The 26537-nt window shown below is 44.6% G+C and overlaps 1 protein-coding gene across 1 annotated transcript in view; it reads left to right on the top strand.

Moving 5' to 3' along the window:
• Positions 1 to 3069: 3069 nt before the first annotated feature.
• Positions 3070 to 26537, top strand: part of NOS1AP (nitric oxide synthase 1 adaptor protein) — a 55483-nt gene continuing 32015 nt past the window's right edge. The window contains exons 1-3 of the mRNA XM_060183835.1: positions 3070 to 3170; positions 6591 to 6664; positions 14102 to 14210. Of these exons, the coding sequence (XP_060039818.1) occupies positions 3123 to 3170; positions 6591 to 6664; positions 14102 to 14210 (231 nt within the window). The 5' untranslated portion in view covers positions 3070 to 3122. The remainder of the gene's footprint in view (positions 3171 to 6590; positions 6665 to 14101; positions 14211 to 26537) is intronic.

Here is a 26537-nt window from a genome sequence, read left to right as displayed (position 1 = left end):
GCTTTCATGCCTTCATTCCATGAAGGGAAGTTTAGCCTTGGGGAGGGCAGAAGCACTCATCATTTGTCTTAGAACCTTCTGGGCTGCAAGGAAGAACACCTCACAGCCCCTCACTGTGACTCTCCCAGGTACAGGCCACTGTCACTCTGCCAGATTGCATATCTGAGTGTGAATCCACAGGCCAGTGCTGTGTCTTGTTTGCCTTTCTCTGAGGGGCCACATTGGAAGTTCCTGCTCTTCCTGCTGACCCAAGCTACTATGACAAATGCTTTGAAGAGGCTCTGGCCCACGGTGGGAAGCTGGGGCTTCTGGGAGTGGATTTGTGGCCTTGAACCTGGGACTGCCTTCCTACAATCCTGGGCCATGCCTTCCCAGGATGCCCTGCCCCCCACCCCCAGTTCTGGTCACATAGATACAGTCTATGCATGGACATAGAGGGCGTGAGTGGCAAGAGAACAGAGGTTGGCCTGCATGACCGTCCATTCTCATTCTCTCCCCAGTCTGTACCCTGGGGTGGCCCAGGGCAGCCTTAGCCTGGAGTGGAGTCCAGATTTTGCCCAGTGCAGGTGCCAGCCCCCTACTGTGGCCTCTGGGAGACTGAAGCAAAACCATAGCTTCTGAGATTCAGGTCCCAGAGGAATGGAATCCAGGCTGAAGTCACTTAGCACTTTTGTTAATTAATTTCTTTTTACCTCTGAGACTGGTGACATCTTCTTACTCCTCTGTGACTAACCAGTTCTGACTTTGTTTAGAAGCTTGACCTTCCTTGGTCACCACTGTGATGTGGAGTTGTTTCCTTGGGGACAAAGGTATATAGATCATATACCTGGCTCTCAAGGAGTGTCTGACTTAGAGGGGCAGAAACCACAGGGCAGTGGGGAGTGATATCCAGGAGCCTGTGTGTTGCCATAGCAACCTCAGGATAAGTGATACATGGGAAGATGGAGGAAGGGGTGATGTACTAAGCTCTGCATGGAGCAGGCTGAGTGGCAATTTTAAGAGCTATAGGAGTTCACCAAGTAGAGGGTGATAGCCACTTCAGGTCAGGGCAGATGGGCTCTATGGTTTTGTTCTTTTCTCTCTCTCTCTCTTTTAAAAAATATTTTATTTTATTTATTAAAGAGACAAAGAGAAATTGAGAGGATGGGGGAAATAGAGAGAGGAAGAGACAAGACACCTGCAGCCCTGCTTCACTGCTCATGAAGCTTTCCCCATGCAGGTGGGTACCAGGGGCTTGAATTTGGGTCCTTGTGCACTATAATGTGAGCGCATAATGAGGTGTGCCACCATATGCCCCCCTTTTCTTTTCTCTATTTCTTTCTTTTTTCTTTTTTTAATATTTTATTTATTTATTGGAAAGAGACAGCCAGAAATTGAGAGGGAAGGGGGTGATAGAGAAGAAGAGAGACAGAGAGATACCTGCAGCAAAGCTTTCTCCCTGCAGGTGGGGACCAGGGGCTTGAACCCAAGTCTTTGTGCACTGTAATGTGTGCACTTAACCAGGTGTGCCACCACTCGGTTTCTCTCTTTTCTCTTCTTTTCCCTTCCTTCCTTCCTTCCTCCCTTCCTTCCTTCCATTCTAAAATAAAAAAATACCAACAGGACCATGGAATAGGAGGGGTACAATTCCACACAATTTCCACCACCAGAGTTCCATATCCCATCCTCCTTTTTTCTTTTCTTTTTCCCTATGACTTTGCACCTGTGCAATAGCTCTAAGTGGACTCTGTTTCTTTGCTTCCTTCCTTCCTTCCTTCCTTCCTTCCTTCCTTCCTTCCTTCCTTCCTCTCTTTCTTTCCTTCTTTATCTCTCTCCCTAGCTAGAGGATGAGAGACAGAGTAGAAGTTAGAGAAGGAAAAAGTCATAGCACCACTCAACCTTTGCATGGTGTTCCCAGATGGGAACTGAGGCCTTGAACCCAGGTCCATACTCCTAGCAGTGTGTGCTTTCTGCCAACTGAGCCACCTGCTGGTCCCTGGCTCTAGGCCCATTATTGTCCCTCTTTAGTCTGTAGCCCAGTTGTGTGATCACAGAGGTTTGCAGCTTGGTTTGATGGGTAAAGACACCAAGACCCCCAGATAACCCACCCCAGGTGAGAACCATTCATGCCCTGGATGTAAGCATAAAAGGTGCATCTCAGCAGTGAGACATGGATAGTGGTTACATGTCCCAGAAGTCCACATAGGCATGAGGACAATCTCTGATCCTCAGATACAAAAACCAGTCTAGGGTAGAACAAGAGGGTTTTCTGGAAATTTCCTTGCCTGGGATTTCAGGGGAAGGAGGGAGTTCAGGATGTAAGGATGTGAGATAGGCATAAAGTGGGGGAGTCAGGCCCCACTAAAAGTTCTCACTACTCCTTTCTAGAACATGCTATTCCCCAGCCTCAGGCTAGAAGTTATAGATAGATTACAATCCAGTCCACAGGTGAGGAGATTTGGGGCCAAGGCAGCGGTGCACCAACTAGAGCATACATCACCATGCTCAAGGGCCCAGCTTCAAAATCCTGGTCCCCGACTACAGGAGGAAGTTTCAAGAGTGATGAGGCAGTGCTACAGGAATCTCTCTCTGTGTGTCTCTTGCCTCCCCAACACACTTCTCTGTCTCTCAGTGGAGTCATGCAGGCACTGAGCCATAGCTATATAACCCTAATGGCAAAGAAAAAAAAAAAAATGGTGGAGTTGTCAGAGAGTGGCTTGGCTTCATAATTGTCATTCAGTCTGTACAACCCCCAAGTAGAAGGTGACTGATCTGAATCCCTTTAGAAGCATTTGGGTAAATACATGGAAAACACACTTGATAAAATCATGAAATGCAGAGTGAGTGTTTGAGGGAAGGTTCTGAAATGGTGAACTTTGCCTCTTGGGCTTTGTACTTATCTCAGGAGGGGAAGTTGGCCTTGTGGTCCTGTCTTAAGGGTTGTGTAGGGATCCCACCATCCCAGGGTGCTGTCTCAACTCATGTGTGGCCGGAGCCCTGCCTGCAGATACTCCTCTGTCCCACCCCCACCCACCCCACCCCATGTGTGACTGTGGATCTAACTGCATGGTACCTCTTTGTTCTTGTGCCCCTTACAGTACGAGTTCAAAGCCAAGAACATCAAGAAGAAGAAAGTGAGCATCATGGTGTCAGTGGATGGAGTGAAGGTGATTCTGAAGAAGAAGAAGAAGGTAAGTGGTTTGGAATCAGAGATGGCCAGTACAGGGCTTGGGCACTAGGAGTGGGCTGCCTTTCCTGGGTGTGTTCCAGCCTTCTTAGAGACATGCTCTGCTCAACCAGCAACCATGGAAGAAGTGATGACTGAGTAGCTGAGGATTCAGTGAGTTCTGGTATCTAGGGGTCACAGGTCACCTGCTGTCATTTTTTTTTTTCACTGAGGCTCAGTGCCAGCACTATGAATCCATTGCTCCCTTTGGCCATTTTTTTTCTTCCTATTTTGTTTGACAGGACAGACAGAAATTGAGAGGGAAGAGGAAACAGAGAGGGAGAGAGTAAGAGCAACACCTTCTTCACTGCTTGTAAAGTTTTCCCCCTGCAGGTGGGGAGCAGGGGCTCAAACCTGGTTCCTTACACAGGGTAACATGTACTCTCAGCTGGGTGTGCCTGGCCCCTCTTTTCATGCATGCATGCATCAGCCACCCCACCTCCAATTTAGCTACCTTCCCCTCTGACCTTGGAAAGTCTCTTGAGAACAGTGACACCATGTAGGTAGGGAGCGTGTGAGAACAGGGTCCTTGTCTGGCCATCTCTAGTCCCCTCTGTCCTGGTAATGAATGCCCCTGTGACTCCTGACATTCTTCCCCAGGCTATGACTTGCTGCTATAGCCCTGGCCACTGCATCTTATGTGCTTAACTTGTCCCTTTAACCCCAACCCTGCTGCTATGAGTCTTGAAGGGAGACCAGGGGTTTGAGGTGGGAGTGATGAAACCAGCTGGGGTGTCTCAAGCCAGGGACCCCTACATGCAGAAGTCACGGACTGTGGCACTGTGACCTTAACAACAAGTGGGTCCTCAGAGTCAACAAATGTGACATCCAGGTTCAGGAGTCAGGGAGCCAGGTGGAGTCCTGGTTACTCCATCTTCTGGGAACCCTCACAACCTCCTTCTGAGCTGCTACTGCCTTGCTACTGGCCCAGAGCTGCTAGTTTTGTTTAGTCTGGAATGTAAACCTGACACTTTTTGATTCAGGCTGCTGACTCACAGTGGCAAAGCTTAGAGGAGCCTGATATATAGACCCTGCCAGGCTCTTCATCCACCCAGAGCCAGAGCTTTATCCCAAACCAGTTGGCAGAAGTGTCCTGGCCTCGGGCTCCCCAGTAGATGACACACACACACACACACACACACACACACACCACGTCCGTGGTGGCCTTGTTGGGTACACACTTATCTCAGGTGGCTGTCTGTCTTCTGTGTGTCTGTGGTCACCAGTCCCCATGGGTCCCTAGTACACCTGGCTTGCACTGCTAAATTACATTTCCAGGCCTTCTCTGTCCCTTTGTGTGACTTGTTGTGCCTCTGGCCTGATCCATTTGGAGGTGATCACACAGCTTTGCCCTTGGGCAAGTCTTATTCCCAGGCTCACTCTCTTCCTCCAGTGAGCCTCCCCATTTGCATGTGAGAAAACTGAGGCTTTGGACAACCTGGAAGAGCAAGGATCATTCCTAGTGTCCTGTGACACCCTGGGCTCAGTGCATTTCCAGGCCTGAATCAGGGACTCAGCCTCTGGGGCCTTATTCCAAAAGCACCTTGTGGTTTAAATCACTAACATCTTGACAGCCAACACCTTGAATGGACACCCCCAGACAATAAATCAAGTTCCTTAAGTGGCTCAGGCTGTGTTTGTGGCATGGGCAAACAGACTGTGCTTTGATGTCGCACTTAGAATAATTCCTCCACCCCCCAGCTTAGCCAGCCCAGGGCCTTATCTCCCTGTGTCTGTGATCACAACCAGAGATCATAATGCTGAGGAGTGGACTGCTGGATGAGAAAGCTCAGCCCTGAATTTCATCCAGAGCACCTGAGGGGCCTATGTTTCTTGTGGTCTTTCTCATCAACCACTAACTGCTAGGGCCTGCTCCAGCAGCATTCCAGAAGGGCTCCGACTTGGTCATTAATGGAGATTTTATCTGTAGCTTGCCTGCCCTACAAAGGGACTCAGGGGCTGGGTGGTGCATCAGCTGGTAAAGTGCATCGGTTACCATGTACAGGGACCCAGGTTTAAGCCCCTGGTCTCCACTTACAGAGGAGGAAGCTTCAAGAGTGGTGTGTCAGTGCTGTAGATGTCTCCTCATCTATGTGCCTCTCTCTCCCTCTCTCTCTTTCTCTCTCTCTCTCTCTCTCTCTCTCTCCCCATATATATGTATGTATGTATGTATACACCCACCACCAGGATCAGTGGAATTGTGCAGGCACTGAGCCCCAGCAATAGTCTGGTGGCAAATATATATATATATATATATATATATATATATATATATATATATATCCTAAAGATAATCACCAGATCTTAGTAATATTTTTAGAAGGTTCTTGCTTAGAAGAGTGGCCTGTCTCCTTGATCCTTGTTTTAACGAGAGAGAGAGAGAGAGAGAGAGAGAGAGAGTAACTCCAGACTCCAGAGTACTGCTCAGTTCTGGTTTATGGTGGTACTGGGAACTGAATCTGGGACCTCAGAGTCTCAATCATGGAGATCTTTTGGATAATAATTATGCTATCTCCCCAACCCCTCTGTGGCCTTTCAGTAGGCCATTTGTGTGTTCAAACCTTACAGGCTGGTGAGTAGCAACTACAGGAAGCTAGATTTTGAAAATGATAGTAAATTCTCCCTTGGAGCAAAAGTTTGATGTCTACAAAAGGTGCTGCTTAGTAAGTACCTGGGCACGTGTCAGGTTTGACTTGGTACTGAGTCAGAATTTGGGGTGTGTGTATGTTGGGGGGGTGCCAGCTGTGTGCAATTGCATCCCAGTTAAGATGCTGGAAGGACTTCTTCCTCACATGGCTGAGTCACCTGGACAGTGGCCTCTGATTCCCAGTGGAAGCCTCCTCTCCTCATACCCCAGATGCTGGGAGAGTGGCCCCTGGGATAGAGGACAGGCAGGATGTCTGTGTGGGACCTGCGGCAGGTACTGCCTGTGCCCCCAACACAGTGGGGTACTGCACCCTTGTCCAGCATCATGGGTCTTCAGTTTGCACCCCATCCTTCCTTCTGTTGGCTGCTGCCAGTAGTTGTGCCACCTCTGACTCCACTGGGCACTGTGAAGCTGGGTATCCCTCTCTCCAAGAGAGAAATAAAAGGTCTGCAGACCCTTTTCATGTGACAGCCCTGTGTCCCCTCTGCCCCCTGCCCTCTTCCATCTCTCCAACTTCTGTGCAGTTTATCAAAGAAATTCTTATTAAGTGCCTGTCTGTAGTCCCCCAAAGCCACCCTGGTTCCTGCCTCATCAGCACCCCCAGAGAGATGTATCCCTGAAAGTGCTGGCAGGAAACCCTTGGCATTTCTGTCCATCCTTTTGGATGTCCTCATAGAGGCCGGGGAGGAGAGACCCTGACTGAGCCATAGAGAGCAAGCCTGACTTATTCATCTACAGCTTCTTCTGTTGCAGAAAAAAGAGTGGACATGGGATGAGAGCAAGATGCTGGTGATGCAGGACCCCATCTATAGGTAAGAGATACCTGGGGACTGGGCAGGCATCCACCACCCCCTGTTGGGCCCCCTGGTCCTCCACTTCTACCTTATGGCCTTGTTTCTGGAGATGACATCTCCTGTGATGAAGCTGCCTTCTTCCAGGAAGAAAGGGGCTCTCACACCTGCCTATAGCAGGGGCCTGCTAGGTGCTCAAGCCAAGTCTCTGAGTGATCACCTGAGGCCTCTTCCATTGGTGGTTTTGGCCCTGGCTGGCATCTCTCACCTGCATGTAGATTGAGAGGAGAAAATGGGTCCCAATTCAGTGTCACTTTGACTGTGACTTCTGAAACTAGGCTTAGATGAGCAGGGTCGGTGGCTTCTAGGGAGAATAGAAATGCCACAGATGGAGTCATTAGAAATGATTATCCCTCGAGCTTAGATGGAAGTCATCTCTGTGTGACCCCAGACAGAGTAAGACCCTCTAGTGACACAGACAGACAGACAGATAGAAATGCTCCTTGAGGCCATAACAAGGTATGCCTCATGGGATAATCTCTGTCTGAGGCTCTGCTGACCCTGCTGATGCATGCCCCATTCCTCCTGCCTGTGTTATTTGCCAGACCACTGGGTCTCTCTCTCTCTCTCCCCTCTCTTGTCCTATTTTTCTATGTCTCTATCATAATAACAAAACAAAAAAGGAAAAAAATGCTGCTAGGAGCAATGGATTTGTGTGTAGGCGCTGAGCCCCAGAAATAATACTGGTGGGAAAAAAAGATATATGTGTTGTTATTAGAGACAGAGACAGAGAGCCAGTGTATCACTCTAGCCATGCAGTGCTGGGGAGTGAACTCTGAACTCAGAACTCAGGACCTCATGCTTGAGAGTCCAATGTCTTAGCTCCCACACCGCCTCCTGGGTCTCTCCTGTCCCCTCCCCTTTACTATGTGTTGAAATAACTGTGATAGCATGTTCCTGTCACTTTAGGAACATATTATTCTCCTACCCTCCAGACTATGGAGCTCTCACAGCAAGAGCAGAACTTCTTTTGGTATTTCTGATGATTTAACAACTGTGGATGGACGGGTAACTAATTGCAGTGAATTAATATCTGTAATTAGTGTAAGTGCCTTCAGTGGTGATTCACAGGAGGGAATTTGAGTTCAATTGGAGTGATGAGAAGAAGTTAGACTGGAGAAGAGATAGACTGGGCTTGAGAAATGTTGATAGACAAGTCACTGACTTTAAAATTTTTTTGGCATAAGAAAGGGGGTATTTTGGGAGTCGGGCTGTAGCGCAGCAGGTTAAGCACAGGTGGCGCAAAGCACAAGGACTGGCATAAGGATCCTGGTTCGAACCCCGGCTCCCCACCTGCAGGGGAGTCGCTTCACAGGCAGTGAAGCAGGTCTGCAGGTGTCTATCTTTCTCTCCTCCTCTCTGTCTTCCCCTCCTCTCTCCATTTCTCTCTGTCCTATCCAACAACAACAACAACAATAAAACAACAAGGGCAACAAAAGGGAATAAATAAATAAAATAAATATTTTTTTTAAAAAGGAGTTATTTTTAAGTATTTTATTTATTTGTTTATTTTAATAAGAAAGATGTACAGAGGGACTGAGAACAGAGTACTGCTCAGCTCTGGCTTATGGTGGTGCTGGGCATTGAACCTGGTACCTTAGAACCTCAGGCATGGAAGTCTTTTGCATCACCATTGTGCTGTCTTCCCAGCCCAAGAAAGGGTTTCTTGTTTGACTTTTCTCTCTAAAAGCTCTATCTCTCTAAAAGCTACCTGTTTGTGGGTTGGTCACTCCCTTGCCTACTCCTGGTTGGAAAAAAGGTATCTATCCCCAAGGCTTAATATAGCCAAACAAGCTATTGGTTTATTTATTTATTTACTTTGTAATAGCTTTCTTGAAGTACCCCAGATGAGCAAAAACTGATCACATTTTTTAAATTGTCACCTGTGTTATTACTGAGGCTTAGGTGCCTGCAAGATGAATCCACAGCTTCCAGTGACTATATATGTATATATATATATATATATATTTTTTTTTTGAGGGGGGTAGAGAAGGATAAAAATTGAGAGGGAAGGAAGAGATAGAGAGTGAGAGAGATACCTGCAGCACTGCTTCACTGCTCTTGAAGTTTCCCTTCTGCAGGTGGGGATAGAGGGCTTGAACCAGGTAGTTCCACATGGTAATGTATGCACTCTAACAAATGCACCACCACCCAGCCCCAAACTCATCACTTTTAAAGTGTTCCACCATCTGTGGAGCTCCCTGGGCCTGTCCATGGTGCTGCCATGCAGTGTAGAAGATACACCCATGACTCATAGTCTCACACACTCATAACATCACCACCTCTCAGGTCCCTTCTCCTTTTCCTCTTCTTCTTACAAGCCATTTGGAGCCACTCTGTAGAAAACACCAGAATGCAAGGGTAGACAAGCCTGGTCCCACCTCTGCTCCACTGAAACATCTTTACTCTGGACCAGTTTCCAACTCAGTATTGAGTGGAACAGAACTGATGCAGACATTTTACAACAACCCACTCATGCTGATGACTGGAACTCAAGTTGCAAAGACTTTTCTAGAGCAACAAGGACACCTGCTCCATCCTGAACAGCTTGAGATGCAAACATCCCGGCACTCAAGCAACATCTAGAACCCAGTGCTGTTTTGTATGTGGTTTGTGCCAGTCTGTTTTTCTCTTTTAGTGTTAAGGATGCCCTTCTGTATCTATACTTAGAATTTTTTTTTAATTTTATTTATTTTATTTTTTGGTAAAAACAAAAAGTAAGAGAGACAGACACTACAGCATGGATCTTCCTTCATTGTGGTGGAAGCTGGGCTCAAACCTGAATTTTAAACATAGCAAAGCAGCACACTATCCACATGAGCTATTTCACTGGCCACGTACTTAGAAATCTATGAGGATTTGGTGCTGACAGTTGAGTTTGAACCCTGGAACACATGGGACACTGACATGGCCTGTGGCTCTTGTGCCCCAAATGAGGAGACGTGTGTCAGTGTTATGTTATGCTGCCCAGTGATCTGGGGATGATGGGGAGAGGGTGGCTTCGGGGAGACTGTGGGAAAGGCCTTACTATGAGTAACCAGTGACAGTGATGGGGAGACTCGGGGGGGGGGGGGAAGCACTTTATGATGGAGACGCCCCCCAGGAACTTCTGCATCGATCTGGGGGAGTACTTCCCTGGCCCTTTCCAGGTTCTGCCCCTAGCAGGCCCCACTTGGGGACTGAATGCAGTTGTGGCCCAGAAGTGGGGATGTTAGTACAGGACTGTAAGCATGAGTACCATGAGGACAGGGACACTCTTGTGCTGTGCATCCCTGTGTCTGATATTTGGAAGAAACCTCAGAATATTGTAAGTACTTAGTCAACAGTAAAGGACACAGTAGATGCACACGTCAAAGCAGAGTGGTACATAGTAGCCTTTAGCTACTCTTTCTTACAGAGCCTGACAAATAGCAGATGCCCTGTCAACTGCAAAAGACACATGGTAGGCCCACAAACCACACACAGTAGAGTGGCACACAGTAGGCCCTCAGCCACTCTTTCCAGAGCCCGGCACACAGTAGGGGCTCTGTTCTGCTGACAGAGTGGCATATAGTAGTGCTCAGTGGCTGACAGCCTCCTGTGCATAGTATGCTTAACCCTGGCACAGAGCAACCACTCAGCCAAGATGCACGGGTGGGGGGGGAGAAAGCACACACACATGGGTACAGTCACTGTGAGTTATCCATCCAGAGCGGGAAGCATGGCATGAGGGTGGCAGGAGGCTCAGCAGGTCTTGCAGGGATTGAGGGCTGCAGGAGGAGACAGCTGTGTGGTCACAGTTCCCAGCCTGTTCTGGCAAATGCTTCTCAATTCTCCTTCTGGCAGGAGTGTGACTCATCAGCGAGCTTAGTGCTCCAGCTCCACTCGGCCTTTCTGCCTGTCAGAGCTGTTCTCATCTTTCAAGGTGGATTTTAAACTCCTCAGCTGCCAGAAGCTCCTGATATCACCCCTCTCCCACATGGAGAACTGATTTCTGGGTCTCCGTGGATGCCAAGGGTTCTGCGCCCTCAGGCTTACGTTCCTGTTACAGTTCTTTATCTCTCTTCCTGTCTACTGAACCTCTGTCTTGCTCATTGAATGGATCAACACACTTTTCTTGAGTCAATTATTTTTTATTTTTATGATTTATTGATTGGTTCAGGTAGTGAAGAATTGAGCAGAAAGGAAGAATAGAAAGGGAAAGAAAAAGAGAGACACCTGCAGTACTACTTCTCCCCTTGTGAAGCTTTCCTGATGGAGGTGGGGAACAAGAGCTTGAGCCCAAGTTTTTGCACATGGTAATATATGCAGTCTACTGGGTATGCATGGTCCTCTCCCTCAAATATATTTCGTTTCTTTTCCTTTCTTTTCTTGTGGCCACTCACAAAGTTTCCCCCTGCAGGTGGGGACCAGGGACTTGAGCCCAGGTTTTTGTGCATTGTAACCTGTGCGCTCAAGCAGGTGGACCACCACCCAGCCCCTGCTCAAATCTATTTAACTATTTGCAAAACTCCCAGAAAATGGACATGATTCTTTTATAGACTTTCACCTAAGATGGCATGAATAAATGGATGGATGGATGGATGGATGGATGGATGGAACAATGAACCAACCCTGCAGGTCTCATGGAGCCCTGAATGGGAACCCTAGGTGAAGTGTTTGGGGAAGAGACAGAATGTAGGTGAGAACCTGAGAACAAATGTCTGATGGGAAGAACCAAGCCCTGGGTCTGTGAGACAGCTCACCCTGTAGAGTTAGTGCCTCACTATGTGGGAGGTCTGAGATTCAAGCTTTCCTCATTCTCCTTTTCCTACACCTGGCCTGATCCCTTAAGGAAACTGGGTTGGTGAAACATGAGGGGCATGTGGAATCTTAAGGGCTGGAGCCTTTTGTTGGTTGGTTTATTGGTCAAGGAGTAACAGAGAGAGACTCTATGCTTTGGGATTGTGTTGGTGGGGACTTCTCTGAACTAGCGGGCTTTGGGTTTGGATTTACTTGTTCTTTTTATTATTTTTTATTTATAAAAATGAAACATTGACAAAACCATAGGATAAGAGGGGTACAGCTTCGCACAATTCCCACCACCAGACCTCCGTATCCCATCCCCTCCCCTAATAGCTTTCCTATTCTTTCTTTCTCTTTCTTTCTTTCTTTCTTTCTTTCTTTCTTTCTTTCTTTCAGAAAGGAGATATTAACAAAACCGTAGGATAGGAGGGGTACAACTCCATATAATTCCCACCACCCGATCTCCATATCCCGTCCCCTCCCTTAATAGCTTTCCCATTTCCCTCTGGGAGTACGGACCCCAGGTTGTTGTGGGTTGCAGAAGGTGGAAGGTCTGGCTTCTGTTATTGCTTCCCTGCTGAACATGGGCGTTGACTGGTCAATCCATACTCCCAGGCTGCCTTTCTCTTTCCCTAGTAAGGTGGGGCTCTGGGGAAATGGAGCTCCAGGACACTTTGGTGGAGTCGTCAGTTCTGGGAAGTCTGGTCGACATCCTGCTGGCCTCTGTAACCTGGTGGCTGAAAAGAGAGTTAACATACAAAGTCAAACAAATTGTTGAACAATTATGGACCTAAAGGCTGGAATAGTTCAGATGAAGTGTTGGGGGGTACTCACTGCAGACTATTGTGTACTTCTGTTTTCAGGTATATATTTGCCCTAGTTTATGGATACATGTGAACATATGCTCTATCTCAGGGTATCTGGTCTATATCTAGGTTTTGGGACTTCGTTAGGAAGTGAACCACCTGGAATGGGATTAGAGAATACTATGAAAGAAAAGGTCTCACCCGAGTAATGAAGCTGAAGGGTTGTCATTCCACACCTGAAGTCTCTGGACACAGTCTGAAGTGTACTTGTTCTTTTAAAAGATTACTTATTTGTGATTTTGGATAGAGATAGAAATTGAGAGGGAAGGGAGAGATAGAAGAGAGAGAGAGACAGAGAGAGAGAGAGACCTGCAATATTGCTTCACCACTTGTGAAATGTCCCCCAGGCAGATGGGGACCAGAGATTTGAATCTGGGTCATTGTGCATGGTAGCATGTGCACTCTATCAGGTGCCCCACCACCCAGCCCTCCCTTTTCAAATATTGTTAAGTTTCCTATGAGATGGTGCAGTGGATAAAGCACTGGACTTGCAAGCATGAGGTACTTGGTTGAAGGTCTGATTCTCTCTCTGTCTCTCATATAAATACATAAGTAAATAAATAAATAAAATTATTGTAGCATAATGGTTATGCAAAAAGACTTACATGTCTGAGACACCAAAGGTTTCAGGTTGAATCCCCTGCACCAGCATAAATCAGAGTTGAACAGTGCTCTGGTTGAGAAAAAAAAAGGGTAAAAGCTTATTAATCAGTGAGAGGAAGGGGAAAGGGAGAACCAGAGCATCATTCTGGCACATGCAGTACTACAGTGCTAGGGACTGAACTTGGGACCTCATAATTGCAAGTCCTGTGCTCTAGCCACTGTACCACCTCTCAGGTGACAAGCCCTGTCCCTCCCTCCCTCCCTTCCTTCCTCCCTTCCTTCCTTCCTTCCTTCCTTCCTTCCTTCCTTCCTTCCTTCCTTCCCAGAGTTCTGCTTAGCTCTGGCAAATGGTGGTGCAGAGGATTGAACCTAGGGCCTCTAAGCCTCAGGCATGAAAGTCTGTTAGGTTAACCACCTTGCTTTCTAAACAGCTACTTCCTGCAGCTCTGGCCTGAAGACTCTAGTGCTCCCCCACCCCCACCCCCACCCCCACCCCCCCTCCCGCACTCAGCATCCTGCCTGTGTCCCTCTCCCAGACTCTTTCTCTTTCCCTCCCAACCCTCCTGTTTTGTTTGTTGGCATCAGCTGCTTGTGAGCCTGAAGCAAGGGACCACATGGGTGACAGTGCTGTCACTAGGGAAGGAAGAGGACTGAGTCCCTCCCAGCATGGCCAGCCTTGCTGGGCTTCCAAGTGGCCTGGTTGGGAGAGAACTGAGAACAGCTATCAAGACTAATGTCACATTTATGGGGTGACATGGAGGCATTTTGCTCAGTGTGGCCAGTGATCCTCATTCATAAGTTTAAGGGACAGTTCTGGGGCTCAGTGTTAGCAGTGGTTCCCTGCCAAAGCCAGCCTTTCAAGCCCAAAGTCACCCTCAGGAGCAGTGGTGTCCATGGCAGGTGGCTCTCCTGCAAAGGTGACTTTTTTTTTTTTTTTTTTTTTTTTTTGCCAGTTCAGCTCTGGTTAATGGTGGTACAGGGAACTGAGCCTGGGACTTTGGAGCTTCAGGCACGAGAGTCTGTTTGCATAACCATTATGCTATCTACCCTCTGCCCCAAAGGCAACTTCCTTTGAGAATGGGACATCACTGAGCTGACTGCAGGGTGTCCTGAGGTATATGAAACAAGTGCTCCTTTCAGAACTATTTTTCTCTCACCCTTCTAGAATCTTCTACGTCTCCCATGACTCACAAGACCTTAAGATCTTCAGCTACATTGCGAGAGATGGTGCCAGCAACGTCTTCAGGTGTAATGTCTTCAAATCCAAGAAGAAGGTAAAGGGGCCCCCTGGTGGTGCCGAGACGAGCCTTCCGTCTAGGCAGGAGTCAGAGGGTGGTAGTTTTAACGCCTGGCCCCAGGGGAGCTGGCTCAGTGGCCAGACTTCCTTTCTGCCCAATGTGATGTTCTCTAGTTTTATCTACACTAGGTGATGTTTGGCCATTTGGGGACCTTGTGGCCATTGGAAAGTTACCACAGGATGGGAGCAGGCAGACAGGTTCAGGTGGAGGTGCCTGAGCTGTGTGGTAAGCAAAGAGCACTGTCATTCATCCTTAAACTGTCACCAGAACTGCTGAGTGGTCCATAGCAGCATGGAGCCTGATTTCCACTCTGTATGTGAGTTTGGCTTTTCTGGATGCTTCCTTTGCCTGAAACTTCGATGCTTGAGAACAAGCTCCCCTTCTGTCCCTCTTCCAGGGTTTAACATGTATCATGGGGTGAGAGTGGGACTTAAAGCCCAGCTGCTTCCACTCTAACCCTGACTCTCATGTGTCATTGTCCCCAGAGTCTCAGCTGCCTTGTTTAGCAAGGAGTATAGAAATGTCAAAATGAGCATCTTCTAGAAGATACCCCATAAAGTTTTCATTACCCAGGGCAAGGTGATGGCATACCCGGTAGAGTATGTATGTTACCATGCATGAGAACCTGGGTTCAAACTCCCTGTCCCCGCCTGCAGGGGGAATTCACAGGTGGTAAAAGCACTGTTACAAGTGTCTCTTTTTATTTTTTTTCTTTTAGACAGAGAGAAGGAGAGAAAGATAGATACCTGTAGACCTGCTTCACCGCCTGTGAAGCGACTCCTCTGCAGGTGGGAAGCTGGGGGCTGGAAACAGGATCCCTACTCCAGTCCTTCTGCTTTGTACCACCTGCCCTTAATCTGCTGCGCTATGGCTCGACTCCCTCAGTGAATATTCTTTTTTTTTAATTTCTTTATTGGGAAATTAATGTTTTATATTTGATAGTAAATACAATAGTTTGTACATGCATAACATTTCCCAGTTTTCCATATAATACTACAACCCCCACTAGGTCCGATGTCATCCTTATTGGACCTGTATTTCCCCCCCACCAACCCCAGTATCTTTTACTTTGGTGCAATACACCAACTCCAGGTCAGGTTCTACTTGTGTTTTCTCTTCTGATCTTGTTTTTCAACTTCTGCCTGAGAAAGAGATCATCCCATATTCATCCTTCTGTTTCTGACTTATTTCACTTAACATGATTTCTTCAAGCTCCATCCAAGATTGGCTGAAAATGGTGAAGTCACCTTTTTAATAGCTGAGTAGTATTCCATTGAGTATATAGACCACAACTTGCTCAGCCACTCATCTGTTGTTGGACACCTGGGTTGCTTCCAGATTTTGGCTATTACAAATTGTGAAGCTAAGAACATATGTTACACAGATTTGTGGATGGGTGTGTTGGGTTCCTTAGGATATATCCCCAGGAAAGGAATTGCAAAATCATAGGGTAGGTCCATTTCTAGACTCTGAGAGTTCTCCAGACTGTTCTCCACAGAGGTTGGACCAATTGACATTCCCACCAGCAGTGCAGGAGGGTCACTTTGACCCCACAACCTCTCCAGCATTTGCTACTGTTAACTTTTCTGATGTATGACATTCTCACAGGAGTGAAGTGGTATCTCATTGTTGTCTTTATTTGCATTTCTCTGACAGAGACTTCGAGCATTTTTTCATGTGTTTCTCGGCCTTTTGGATCTCTTCTGTGGTAAATATTCTGTCCATGTCCTCTCCCCATTTTTGGACAGGGTTATTTGTTTTCTTGTGGTTGAGTTTGGCAAGCTCTTTATATATTTTGGTTATTAACCTCTTGTCTGATGTATGGCATGTAAAGATCTTCTCTCATTCTGTGAGGGGTCTCTTGGTTTGGGTATTGGCTTCTTTTGCTGTGCAGAACCTTTTTAATTTGATGTAGTCCCATAAGTTTATGCTTGCCTTAGTCTTCTTTGTAATTAGATTAGTTTCATTGAAGATGTTTTTAAAATGTATGCGGAAAAGAGTTCTGCCAATATTTTCCTCTAAGTATCTGATAGTTTCTGGTCTAACATCCAAGTTCTTGATCCACTTGGAATTTACTTTTGTGAATGGTGAAATATAGTGGTTCAGTTTCATTCTTCTGCATGTTTCAACCCATTTTTTCCAACACCATTTGTTGGAGACTCATCTTTCCCCATTTAATGGTCTGGGCACCTTTGTCAAACATTTGATGTCCATAGGTGTGGGGGCTTACTTCTGGGCTCTCAATTCTATTCCACTGTTCAGTGTGTCTATTCATGTTCCAGTACCAAGCAGTTTTGATGACAAATACAATTTGAGATCTGGGAGTGTGATGCCTCTAGTTCTGTTCTTTCTTCTCAAGATTGTTTTGGCAATTCTAGGTCTTTTCTGGGTCCAGATAAACATTTGTAGTATTTGTTCTATTCTCTTAAAAAATGTGGTTGGAATATCTCTGATGAACATAGATGCGAAAATATTGAACAAAATTGTAACCAACCAGATACAACAGTATATGAAAAAGATTGTCCATCATGACCAAGTGGGGTTTATCCCAGGCATGCAAGGTTGGTTTAATATATGTAAATCAATCAATGTGATCCACCACATCAACAAAAGCAAGACCAAAAAACATGGTCGTATCAATAGATGCAGAGAAAGCCTTTGACAAAATACAACATCCCTTTATGATCAAAACACTACAAAAAATGGGAATAGATGGAAAATTCCTGAAGGTAGTGGAGTCGATATATAGCAAACCTACAGCCAACATCATACTCAATGGTGAAAAACTGGAAGCATTTCCCCTCAGATCAGGTACTAGACAGGGCTGCCCACTATCACCATTACTATTCAACATAGTGTTGGAAGTTCTTGCCATAGCAATCAGGCAGGAGCAAGGAATTAAAGGGATACAGATTGGAAGAGAAGAAGTCAAACTCTCCTTATTTGCAGATGGCATGATAGTATACATGGAAAAACCTGAGGAATCCAGCAAGAAGCTTTTGGAAATCATCAGGCAATACAGTAAGGTGTCAGGCTACAAAATTAACATTCAAAAGTCAGCAGCATTCCTCTATGCAAACACTAAGTTAGAAGAAATTGAAATCCAGAAATCAATTCCTTTTACTATAGCAACAAAAACAATAAAATATCTAGGAGTAAACCTAACCAAAGAAGTGAAAGACTTGTATACTGAAAATTATGAGTCACTACTCAAAGAAACTGAAAAAGACACAAAGAAGTGGAAAGATATTCCATGTTCATGGGTTGGAAGAATTAACATCATCAAAATGAATATATTACCCAGAGCCATCTACAAATTTAATGCTATCCCCATCAAGATCCCAAGCACATTTTTTAGGAGAATAGAACAAATGCTACAAATGTTTATCTGGAACCAGAAAAGACCTAGAACTGCCGAAACAATCTTGAGATAAAAGAACAGAACCAGGGGCATCACACTCCCAGATCTCAAACTGTATTATACGGCCATTGTCATCAAAACTGCTTGGTATTGGAACATGAATAGACACACTGACCAGTGGAATAGAATTGAGAGTCCAGAAATGAGGCCCCACACCTATGGACAAAGGGGCCCAGACTATTACATGGGGAAAGCAGAGTCTCTTCAACAAATGGTGTTGGAAACAATGGGTTGAAACATGCAGAAGAATGAAACTGAATCACTGTATTTCACCAAATACAAAAGTAAATTCCAAGTGGATCAATGACTTGGATGTTAGATCACAAACTATCAAATACATAGAGGAAAATATTGGCAGAACTTTTTTCTGCATAAATTTTAAAGACATTTTCAATGAAACGAATCCAATTACAAAGAAGACTAAAGCAAGTATAAACCTATGGGACTACATCAAATTAAAAAGCTTCTTCACAGCAAAAGAAACCACTACCCAAACCAAGAGACCCCTCACAGAATGAGAGAAGATCTTTACATGCCATACATCAGACAAGAGGCTAATAACCAACATATATAAAGAGCTTGCCAGACTCAACAACAAGACAACAAATAACCCCATCCAAAAATGGGGGGAGGACTTGGACAGAATATTCACCACAGAAGAGATCCAAAAGGCCGAGAAACACATGAAAAAATGCTCCAAGTCTCTGACTGTCAGAGAAATGCAAATCAAGACAACAATGAGATATCACTTCACTCCTGTGAGAATGTCATACATCAGAAAAGGTAACAGCAGCAAATGCTGGAGAGGGTGTGGGGTCAAAGTGACCCTCCTGCACTGCTGGTGGGAATGTCAATTGGTCCAACCTCTGTGGAGAACAGTCTGGAGAACTCTCAGAGTCTAGAAATGGACCTACCCTATGATTTTGCAATTCCTCTCCTGGGGATATATCCTAAGGAAACCAACACATCCATCCAAAAAGATCTGTGTACACATATGTTCTTGTCAGCACAATTTGTAATAGCCAAAATCTGTAAGCAACCCAGGTGTCCAACAACAGATGAGTGGCTGAGCAAGTTGTGGTATATATACACAGTGGAATACTACTCAGCTGTAAAAAATGGTGACTTTACTGTTTTCAGCTGATCTTGGATAGACCTTGAAAAAATCATGTTGAGTGAAATAAGTCAGAAACAGAAGGATGAATATGGGATGATCTCACTCTCAGGCAGAAGTTGAAAAACAAGATCAGAAAAGAAAACACAAGTAGAACCTGAAATGGAATTGGCGTATTGCACCCAAGTAAAAGACTCTGGGGTGGGTGGGTGGAGAGAATACAGGTCCATGAAGGATAATAAATGACATAGTGAGGGTTGTATTGTTAAATGGGAAACTGGGGAATGTTATGCATGTACAAACTATTGTATTTACTGTTGAATGTAAAACATTAATTCCTCAATAAAGAAATAAAATAAAAAATTTTTTAAAATGTGGTTGGGATCTTGATGGGTACATCATTAAATTTGTAGATGGCTCTGGGTAATATATTCATTTTGATGATGTTAATTCTTCCAACCCATGAACATGGAATATCTTTCCACTTCTTTGTCTTTTTCAATTTCCTTGAGTAGTGACTCATAATTTTCAATATATGTGTCTTTCACTACTTTGGTTAGGTTTACTCCTAGATATTTTATTGTTTTTGTTGCTATAGTAAAAGGAATTGATATCTGGATTTCAACTTCTTCTTTCTGTTTGCATAGAGCAATACCACTGACTTTTGAATGTTAATTTTGTAGCCTGACACATTACTGTATTGCCTGATGATTTCCAAAAGCTTCTTGCTGGATTCTTTAGGTTTTTCTATGTATACTATCATGTCATCTGAAAATAGGGAGAGTTTGACTTCTTCCAATCTGTATGCCTTCAATTCCTTGCTCCTGCCTGATTACTATGGCAAGAACTTCCAACACTATGTTGAATAGTAATGGTGATAGTGGGCAGCCCTGTCTAGTACCTGATCTGAAGGGAAATGCTTCCAGTTTTTCACCATTGAGTATGATGTTGGCTGTAGGTTTTGCTATATATAGATTCCACTACCTTCAGGAATTTTCCATCTATTCCCATTTTTTGTAGTGTTTTGACCATAAAAGGATGTTGTATTTTGTCAAAGGCTTTCTCTGCATCTATTGATATGACCATGTGGTTTTTGGTCTTGCTTTTATTGATGTGGTGGATCACATTGATTGATTTACATATATTAAAGCAACCTTGCCATCCCTGGGATAAACCCCACTTGGTCATGATGAACACTTTTTTTTATATACTGTTGTATTCAGTTGGCTAAAATTTTGTTCCATATCTTAGCATCTACGCTCATCAGAGATGAGTAGACCTCATCAGAGGTCTGTAGTTTTCTTTTTCGGTTGTGTCCTTGTCTGCTTTTGGTATCAAAGGGATGTTGGCTTCATAGAAGCTGGCAGGGAGTATTCCAGTGTCTTCAATCTTCTGGAATACTTTTAAAAGTAGAGTTATTATTTCTTCTTTGAAGGTTTTGTAGAATTCATTTATAAAACCACCTGGCCCAGGACTTTTATTTTTGGGAAGGTTTTTGATAACTGTTTAAATTTCATTAGCTGCGATGGGCCTGTTCATGTTATCTAGTTCCTCTTTACTTAATTTTGGAAGTTCATAGGTATCTAGGAAATCGTCCATTTCTTCCAGGTTCTGTAGCTTGGTGGCATATAGTTGTTCATAGACGTCTCGCATGATATGCTGAATTTCTGTGGTGTTGGTTGTGATATCTCCTCTTTTATTTATGATCCTATTTATTTGGGTCTTCTCCCTTTTTTGTTTTGTGAGTCTGGCTAAAAGTTTGTCGATTTTGTTCACTCAAAGAACCAACATTTACTTTCATTGATCTTTTGTATGGTTTTCTTATTTTCAATGTTAGTGATTTCTGCCCTAATTTAGTTATTTATGTCCTTCTGGTTGCTTTAGGGTTTCTTTGTTCTTCTTATTCTAGGTCTTTAAGATGTGCAATCAGGCTGTTTGTGCTTTTTCTTATTTCCTAATGTGTACTTGCATGGCTATGAACTTCCCTGTCAGTACTGCCTTAGCTGTGTCCCAAATATTTTGATAGCTTGTGTCTTCATTTTCAGTGAAGTATTGAAACATTTTGATTTCTTCCTTTATTCCTCTTTGACCCAGTAGTTATTAAGTAGTGTGCTGTTGAGCTTCCAAATTTTGGGACTCTCACTAATCTTTCATTGGTTGTTAAGTGTTAGTTTAAAACCACTGTGGTCTGTGAAGATGCTTGGGATGATTTCAATGCTCTTGAGTTTGCTGATGCTGTCTTTGTGGCCTAACATATGGTCAGTCCTTGAGAATGACCCATATGGACTTGAGTAAAATGTGTATTCCAATTTCTTGAGATGAATGACTCTGAAAATATCCAATAGTTCTAGTTTATCCATCTCCTCATCTAGCTCCCTCATGTCTTTATTGATTTTCTGCCTGGAAGATTTATCGAGTTGAGAGAGTGGGGTGTTGAAGTCCCCTATTATGACTGTGTTGCTGTTAATATATTGCTGTAGTTCTTTCAGTAGATGTTTGGTGTATTTAGATGGCTTCTCATTGGGTGCATAGATGTTAATAATTGTTAAGTCCTCTTGATTGACCGATCCTCTGAGCATTAAGTAGTGTCCATCCCTATTGTTTTTAATGTTATTTATTTTAAAGTCTATCATGTCAGATATGAGGATAGCTGTTCCTACCCATTTTTGTGGGCCATTGGCTTATATGATAGCTTTCCATCCTTTCACTTTGAGTCTGTGTTTGTCTTGTTGAGTTAGGTGGGTTTCCTGTAGACAGCATATTGTTGGGTTGTGTTTTCTGATCCATCTTCAGTCTGTGCCTTTTAATAGGTGAATTCAGGCCATTGACATTTCTTGATATAAAATATTGAAGATATTTTAATGCCATTCTTGTAAAGTTTTAGAGTGTTCTGATATATGGCATATTTATGGTGGTCTGACTGTTTATGGCAGACCTTTCAGAACTTTTTTCAGGGCAGGCTTAGTGATAGTTGATTATTTCAGCTGTTGCTTGTCTGAGAAGGTTTTTATGCCTCCAACTAGTCTGAATGACAGTCTAGCAGGATACAATATTCTTGGTTGAAAGCCTTTCTTACTGAGCACTCGATAGATATCTTGCCTATATTTTCTGGCCTATAGTGTTTGTGTGGAGAAATATGCTGCTAATCTTATGAGTTTTCCTCTTTAAGTGACTCTTTGTTTTTCTCTTGCAGCCTTCAGGATCCTTTCTTTATCCTTATTCCTTTCCATTCTAAATATGATGTGTCTTAGTGTCTTTAAGTCTGGGTTAATTCTGTTTGGGACCCTCTGGGCTTCTTGAACCTTTATGTCTTTGATGTTGTCTAGACTAGAGAAGTTCTCAGCTATTATGTCCTAAAGAATGCTTTCTTCCTGTCCCTCTCTTTCTTCTTCTGGTAAGCCAATAATGTGTATATTATTTCTTTTGAAGTCATCTCATAGGTCTCTGTTGGTGTTTTCAGTATCTCTTAATCTCTTTTTGAGATCTCTGACTTCTTTTGTAGTTGTCTCTAATTTGTCCTCGATCTTGCTAATTCTATCTTTAGCCTCATTGATTCTATTCTCTCTGCCCTCTACTGTTTTCTGGAGTTCATCTATTTTGTTACCATATTCTGATACTGTTTTAGCTTGTTCAGCTAGTTGTGTTCTTAGCTCAGCTATTTCAGTTTTCAGCTCTCTAATAACCTTGAGATAATTAGTGTTTTCTTCCAGTGTCTCCTTTGTTGCTTCTGCATTTCTGATGAAAATTATTTCAAACTCTTTACTCACTCCTGTGATTATTTCCTTAACTAGTGTTTGGATAGTGAACTCATTATTTTATGCTTCACCCTTTGGGGGGCTTTTAGCTGGACTCTTGTCCTGGTTCATTTCTCCAATATCTATTATTGTTGGTTTAACCATTTTATATCTTATGTTATGAGGTCCATCTCTCAGTACTTTTCAAATTACTGATCACTTTTGCCTGGACTGAGTTGTGTCTAAGTAAGGTAATTAAAGGGTTCTTTTTCTTCCCTGTAGGCTATGGTAGTCTGAGGGCCTTTAAAATATAAGTAGGCTTCTTAGCTTAATCACTGACTCCTGACCTGATCAAGCAGGGTGGGGCAGAAATAATCCAGTGGTTATGGAAAGAGACTATCACAGCCCCACTGCTAGGTCACTGAGGTATAGATCTTCTCCTGAGTTTCCTCATTAGTTCTCTGTCCCCTGGTGTCAGCACAGGCCCCTCCCCCCAGCTGCTCCAGATTCTGAGGGCAGTAGCAATGAAGACTCACAGTTTCATTTGGTGAATCTCAGGGGAGTCCTCTCCTCCCTTCAGCTGTCATTTTTTTGGTGACACAGACTGGAGGTGGTGTGTCTACTGGTAAATTGCTGGGCTGTTACCAGCCACTTAATCTCTCCCTAGGCTCCTCTCTGTCCATGAGCCACACGTGTTTGTACTCACTGGTCATTTGGTGGGTTCCTGAAGTCATTCTAGTCCTGGCTTGTTGAGGTCCCAGGTGGTCTCCTTTGGTATTCCTAGTTGACCCAGGAGAGAAGAGGAAAGAAACACAGCTGCTGCTCTTTTTCAGTCTCCCTCTCTATCTCCTTCTTCTGTCTCAATTTCTCTCTGTCCTATCAAAAGTAAGCAAGTAAATAAATAAGTTTTTTTTTAATCCATCACCCAAAACATTCTAGTTAAATTTGAAGTCTTTTTCTCCCCATCTCCTGGGCTTCACCACTCTCAGCTAACTTTTTAAGATAGAGACAGAAAGACAAAGACCAAGACAGAGAGATAGAAAGTGAAAGAGACCATAGTACCAAAGCTTCCTTCAGTGTTGTGGGGGCTGGACTCAAACTTTGGTTGAGCACATGGCAGAGCAGCGCACTATCCAAGTGAGCAATTTCACTGGCCACCCCCAGTTTAATTTGAAAATATCCTGTTTTGTTTTGTGAGGAAGTTTTGGAGTGCAAGCCACCTTGAGCACCACACTTGTTTAACTCAGCATGGCTCAAACTGACTTAGCCATGAAACTGCTTTCCCCTTTTCTGTCTCTTTCTTGCCTGGGATCTTGGTAAACAGTCTGGAGTCTGCCTTTCTGCAGGAGAGGTTTAACAGGACGCTTTATGCTTCTAAGGTCCCTTCCACTTCCACCATTGAGCCTTCCTTGTGTGAAGACTGTTTGCACACACCCTCCAAGTCATCTCCTTCCAGGCTCCAATGCCTCAGGTCAGCGGCATCACTAATAGAATCACTGTACATTGTCAAGTGGGACTAGCAGGAAGGTGTACTGCACAAGGTGTGCTGACCGTGCTGCTCCTCTAACAAGACTGTGCCCTTTTAGAATGTATTTGCTGCCTTCTCAGGAAATTGGCACCCTTTTACATCCTGTTCTCAGGCTTTTTTCATGCCAATCCTGATTGTATTTTTTTGTGGAACCACGCCCTTCTGCACACACAATATCACTGCCCTGGGCCAGTATTTCACTCATACAGAGAGACTGACAGAAAGAGGAAGAGAATCACAGTACTGGAGCTTCCTCCAATGCCCCTGCTCCTTCTGTGTAGTGCCAGAGCTCAAACCTGGCCCCTACACATGGCAAGGCATGCACCCTACCTACCTGGTGAACTATTTCTCCCCACTTTTTGGAGCTGGATGGAAAGAGTTAGAACTGGAAAGGAGGAAGGAAGAAGTTGCCTGACTTCACAGTTGAGACAAAGCAGTGGTAAGTAAGTCTAAGTCAAACTGCATATTAAAGAACTGATTGGACTAGGAGATAGCAATGGCCAATCCACTCCTTGTCTATGCACATTATATTGGGTTCAAGTCCCAGAACCGCATGAAAGTACCATGGACAGTGGAGCACTGTGTTGGTGTCTCTCCTACTGTCTGTCTGTCTCTGGCTCTCTCTTTCTCTCTATCTCTCCTGCCCATTCCTCTCTCTAAAGAAAAAAATTCTTTTTAAATTTTTATTTATAAAATGGAAATATTAACAAGACCATAGGATAAGAGGGGTACATTTCCACACAATTCTCATCACCAGAACTCTGTATCCAATTCCTCCCCTTGATAGCTTTACTATTCTTTATCCCTCTGGGAGTATGGACCCAGGATCATTATGGGGTGCAGAAGGTGGGAGGTCTGGCTTCTGTAATTGCTTCCCCACTGAACATGGGCATTGACAGGTCGATCCATACTCCCAGCCTGTCTCTCTCTTTCCCTAGTGGGGCAGGACTCTGGGGAGTTGGGGCTCCAGGACACATTGGTGGGGTCGTCTGCCGAATGAAATCAGGTTGGCATCATGCTAGCATCTGGAACCTGGTGGCTGAAAAAGAGTTAAGATATAAAGTAGAACAAATTGTTGACTAACAGTTGACTAACATCATGAACCTAAATACAAGAATATTGTAGATGAAGGTTTGGAGTCTCCATTTTAGAAAAAGCTAGTAGGTGTATTTTAGGTATATTCCAAGGGGCCCATAACCTTACAGTTTTTGCCTGAACTAGCATGCAGGTGGACCCAAGGTATTGTCTGGGGAGATGGTGTCATAGTTGGAAAAAAGGACTATAAAGCTGGATCAGGGAAGAGAGTAGTTCCCAAATATGGTAAAAGGATATAAATATTGTTAACTGTAAACCCCAATCGATTTGATGTAGAAAATTTTAAGTTGCCCCAGGACACTGTTGTGTGGTGCTGTCTTGCATGTATGAAATCCAGGGTTCAGTGCCAGCACCCCATTAAAAATAATAGAGAACTGGGCCAATAAAGCACACAATAAACACCCAATAAAGCACATGTTACTACGCACAAGGACCTAGGTTCAAACCCCTGGCCCCCACCTACAGGAGGGGGTAGTGGAGCTGTGCTGCACATGTCTCTCTTTCTACCCCCCCCCAATTTCTCCCTCTCTATCTCTTTATGCCTCTACCATAATAGGGGAGTTATGACTGTTGGGAGAGGTAGAATTGTCTTACAGGTACTGAGCCCCAGCAATAACCTGGTGGTGATAAGATAAGATGAGATAAGATGAGATGAGATGAGATGAGATGAGATGAGATGAGATAATTGCCAGAGCAAGGAACTTCTCAGGACTGGAGATGAGAATGTCTGATGTTTGGGGGGGTGAGGTGGGGAGTGGTACAAAAGGCTCTTCTCCAGTTTTGAGGTGCTGTGTCAGGGGTCAAGGAGAGTAAAGAACTAAAGAGCATCCCAGGGCCAGGAGTCAAGCATCTGCCATCTTTAGTGGAGGTAACTAGGATTTCCATTCCTGTGTTTGGAGCTCACCTCTCAGCTGAGCCTGGGCCATGTTGCTGTGGCCTCCATCAGTCACAGAGTGCCCCTATAACTTAGCCAGCACCTCCATCTATAGTCCTTCCTTGAGGGAGAGAGACTAACTGCTTAGACCACCACCACCCCAGCTTTTCCATTGAGTTTACTAAGGCATTTTACTCAGACATGAGTGAGTGGGTGCTGGTGGGACTCAGGAAGTCACCCAGGACAGATGGATTCAGGGCAGAATGCCCAAGTTCAGAGGCTTCCCCATATACTTGCATTGGATCCTATGAAGGAGGGGGTCCTTAAAATTCTTAAGGTCTGCAGGCTGGGTACTGGTGCACCTGATAGAGTGTACACATTACTATGTACAGGACCTGGGTTCAAGCCCTTGCCCACAACCCTGCAGGGTGGAAGCTTTATCAGTGGTGAAACAGGGTTGCACGTGTTTCTCTCTCTCTCTCTCTCTCTCTCTCTCTCTCTCTCTCTCTCTCTTTTCCCCCCTTTATTTTTTCTCTG

Source organism: Erinaceus europaeus, unplaced genomic scaffold (assembly GCF_950295315.1).
Source record: "Erinaceus europaeus unplaced genomic scaffold, mEriEur2.1 scaffold_317, whole genome shotgun sequence".
Lineage (NCBI taxonomy): Eukaryota > Metazoa > Chordata > Mammalia > Eulipotyphla > Erinaceidae > Erinaceus > Erinaceus europaeus.
This window is presented reverse-complemented; position numbering and strand designations above follow the sequence as displayed.